We start from the raw sequence: 4,122 nt of genomic DNA on the forward strand, positions 1-4,122 counted from the left end.
ATTATACTGAGATTGTTCTGAACTTGATATCAAGACTGCCTTTGTGCTTAACCAAGGAATGATTCTGATTTCTATTTCCAAATTTTCTGAAATCTTTTATATCTAAAGGTAAATGATACAACATACAAGATAAATATTAGGTAGAATTCAATTGGAACTAGACACAGAACATATACAATTATTGATATCTAACATGACTTAGTGTCAAGTGAGAAAATATCATCTATCCTTGATCCTAAGCTGTAGTCTCGCACATTCTTCAAGTCACAGATACTTAGTTTACTGGAGAAACAGTGACGATGAGATAGAAAGAGATAAAGAGAGAGGGAGAGAAGGCAGGAGGAAGAGGGAGGGAGAAAGAGTAAGGGAGAGAGGGAGGAAGGGATGGAGATGGAAGGAATCAGATTAGAAAGAAGAAAGGGAGCAAGAATGACAGCAAGAACAAGAAAGGGAGCATTAAAATGCAAATGAGTAATGACTCTGGAGAAGGAAGTCAAAGCTTGAGGATTAATATGCAGAATATACATCTATGGAGCAGATGTTCTTATTCAAAAATTGTCACTCAGCCATGGCTTGCACTTTATTTTCTTCATCTACAGAATGACATTGTTGGATCAGTGTCCCTTCAGGGTCTAAGCTTAGCTAAAGAGAAGACACAGAGTAATGGGGAGAGTTCTCACCCTTTCCTATCAGGCATTCTAGTCCCAAACCACTGCTGCCTCCAGAACACCTTCCTTTTCCATCAGCGCTTTCCCTTTGCCCAGTTACATGGGGTGGGTGAGCAGAGTGGGCAGCAAAGGTGACGTTGCCTTATCTGCCAACTCTAAAGGAATTCCAGTAGCAAATAAAAGTCTGGCTGCTACTACCTACTCTAAAGGAAATCTAAAACAGAGGTGAGATTATTAAAATGTGGGTGGTATGTGCCTATGTTTTCCAAGTGTTGTCACAGAACTCTTATTTCTGTACAAATATCTTCACAACTCTCTCTCGGATCTGCTTGGTCCTGACTCCATAGATGACTGGATTCAGGGCAGGTGGGACAACCACATAGAGATTAGCCAAAAGGATGTGGATATAGCGGGGGATGTTTTGACCAAAACGATGCGTCATAAAAGAAAAAAATGCTGGTGTGTAAAAGCATAGCATGACACAGACATGAGAACCACAGGTATTGAGAGCCTTCAGGCGGGCGTCCCGAGAAGGAAGGCGGAAAACAGCTTGAAGGATAAGCACATAGGAGGAGGCAATCAGGATCACATCCACAATGATGTTGGAAATCACCATGAGCCCATAGATAATGTTGACCTTGATGGGTGCACAGGCCAACCGGGCAAGACCCATGTGCTCACAGTATGTATGAGGGATGATATGATGCCCACAGAAGGGCAGCCTCAGGATGAGAAACACAAACGGAGTCACCAGAATTAAGTTTCTTCCAACAACAACAGAGGCCAGGATGCCAATGGTTTTATGCGTGAGGATCATGGTGTACTGGAGGGGGTTGCAGATGGCGACAAAGCGGTCATAAGCCATGGCCACCAGGAGAACAGTCTCCATGCCTGTGAACATGTGGATAAAGAACATTTGAGTAAGGCAGCCCCCAAAGCTGATCTCTTGGAGTTTGAACCAGAAGATGCCCAGCATTTTGGGGATGGTGGATGTGGACAGACCCAGATCGATCATAGACAACATGGCCAGGAAGTAGAACATGGGCTGGTGGAGAGTGTGTTCAGTCTTGATCACAAAAAAGAATGGTGATGTTCCCCACGAGGGCAATCAGGTACACGATACAGAATGGGAAAGCAATCCAGATGTGGACAGTTTCCAGTCCTGGGATTCCTAGCAGGTGAAAGAAGGGGGGATGGAACTGGGTGTCATTGGTGGAAGCCATGCTCTGAGGAAGTGTCACTGAATTCCTGTCAAAGTGTCAGGATCTTATTCTCTTTATGGTCTTTTTCTTATCAAGGTCCTAAGAAATGGAAAGAACTTTAATTCATATGCTAGAGGCAAGGCAGAAGAGGTTGGTTACAAACATTAGACAGTCTCTTCTTTCCAGAGGGTAACTCAATAAAGTAGTGCTCTTCATACACATTATTATTCTGAGATTCATTATAGGGCTATTAAGTGTGTCTTTAGGTTTTGTAATAATGTGAGATCTTTGAAGAAACTGACAGTATTGCACATTATAATGTATACTTACTGTTTTGGTATTTTTCCATTTAAAAAAAAATGTTTATTTTTTTAATTTCTTTACAATGTTCCAGAATTCATTGTTTATGTACCACACACAGTGCTCCATGCAATTCGTGCCCTCCTTAATACCCACCACCAGGCTCAACAAAACTCTCACCGCCCTCCCCTCCAAAACCCTCAGATTGTTTATCAGAGTCCACAGTCTCTCATGGTTTATCTCCATTTCTTTTCCAAATAGTCCATTGTTAACTTTTGGGAAATTGCTATACAAATTGTTAAAGAATCCAAAGTCAAATGAAAATGGCTGACTCATACCATTGTCTGTCTTTTGATCTAATATAAATGTAAGGATTTGCCTCATGGATCTCATATAGTCACATGACATAAGGGAGGTTAATCAGATGACCTTTGAATTTTCCTCATTCTATCTTTACTCTGAGACCTTTGTTGTTTTTGATGCTTTCTAATCTTATGGAAAAACTTGGTTTTCCACCCCAGAATCCAGTTTATTATGCCCTGATATTCTTCTAATAAATCACCTTTTGCTAATCAGTTAGATTATGTTCATCTTCCTTAAAACATATAACATGAATAATGACCATACAGAATTACACAGTCCTGAGATTTTGCCTAGCTTCTTGTATGAATAGATCAAATAACTAACAAATTTCAATAACTCAGAAATGAAGGTGTTGTGAATGATTCTTCCCTGATCCCTAAAATGAATAAAGAACAATTATTTTCTTTTAAGTTTTGTGTTGCGAGTATATTTTACAATTCTGATGCATCCAGTATAACATGACTTTATGTATTTACCTATTCTCTACCAATAGAAATGTTACTGCTTTGGGGCAAAGCAGCAGGGGATATTCATTTTAATATTCCTAACACTGCCTTAGGAAGATATGGTTCCCAGTTTACAATTTAGCTGTTGAACAGAATTGGGATTGTGTGTGTGTGTGTGTGTGTGTGGTCCATATACACTATGGAGTATGATATGCAATCCTGGGTATTTACCCCAACGATACAGATGTAGTGAAAAGAAGGGCCATCTGTACCCCGATGTTCATAGCAGCAATGGCCATGGTCATGTGTACGCGCATGCGCAAGTGAGAGAGAGAAAGAGAGACAGAGTTAGTTATTAAAACTAATTTTTCTCATGTATGTGGTTGTATATACCTTTGCTGGCTAGTTATTGCAGAGTAGTAACAGGCAAGCAAGTTAATAGTCTCCCATTCTATGTGAGAAAGGAGCCTTTCTTGTCCCCAAAGAATCTAGAGATAAAATTGATCATGTATAGGGTGAAAACAATGTTTACCAGTGTTGAGGGGTCAATACAAGGCTGAGAACCAGAGAGCAATGGTTGCTGGAGCTTAGAAGAGTCTGAGGAAGCAGCTAAGGAGGACACAACAGACTTACAGTTTGCAGTCAGCCCCATCTTCAGGGCAGCTGCTTTATAAGGACTTCCAGCTGAGGAGGAGTTTTCCAGGGGCATGGCAGAGGGAACTCTTTCTGACAGCAGAGTTCAAATTCAAGAGGACATCTACCCTCTCACAGTTTTGGTCAGAAAGCTTGACTTCCTTCCGCTGCAGCTGTGTGCCACAAATAATGGCAAATAGTTTGGGGCCAATAAGCTCGAGGATTATTCCTGGAGGGCAAGACAGTAAGTTCATCTTTTTCTAGATGTGCACATTGACAAAGAGCCCAGACCCAAAGTCCACTTTAAAGCTTAATTGATAATGGTTATAGATCTTTCTGTTTTAGTGCCCACCAACTCTCAATTTATTGAAGTTGTGATTTTTATTTTAACCTGCTGGCTCCTTTTCCATTGCCTCTAATACTATAATATTATAGATGATTTATATGGGCTTCAGATTCATTTAAATATGTCTTGAAATCTTGCTATGTCATCTACTAACTGAGGCTCCT

The 4,122-nt window shown here is 40.5% G+C and overlaps 1 protein-coding gene across 1 annotated transcript; it reads right to left on the reverse strand.

Annotated features, from left to right (window-relative positions):
- Positions 1-954: 954 nt before the first annotated feature.
- LOC132008998 (olfactory receptor 52E4-like) lies at positions 955-1,897 on the reverse strand. The gene is given in 2 exon segments (XM_059387439.1): positions 955-1,746; positions 1,748-1,897. Coding segments are annotated over 2 exon segments (936 nt in total). The 5' UTR covers positions 1,892-1,897.
- Positions 1,898-4,122: the final 2,225 nt, after the last annotated feature.

The sequence above is a fragment of the Mustela nigripes genome, unplaced genomic scaffold (assembly GCF_022355385.1).
Source record: "Mustela nigripes isolate SB6536 unplaced genomic scaffold, MUSNIG.SB6536 HiC_scaffold_2967, whole genome shotgun sequence".
Lineage (NCBI taxonomy): Eukaryota > Metazoa > Chordata > Mammalia > Carnivora > Mustelidae > Mustela > Mustela nigripes.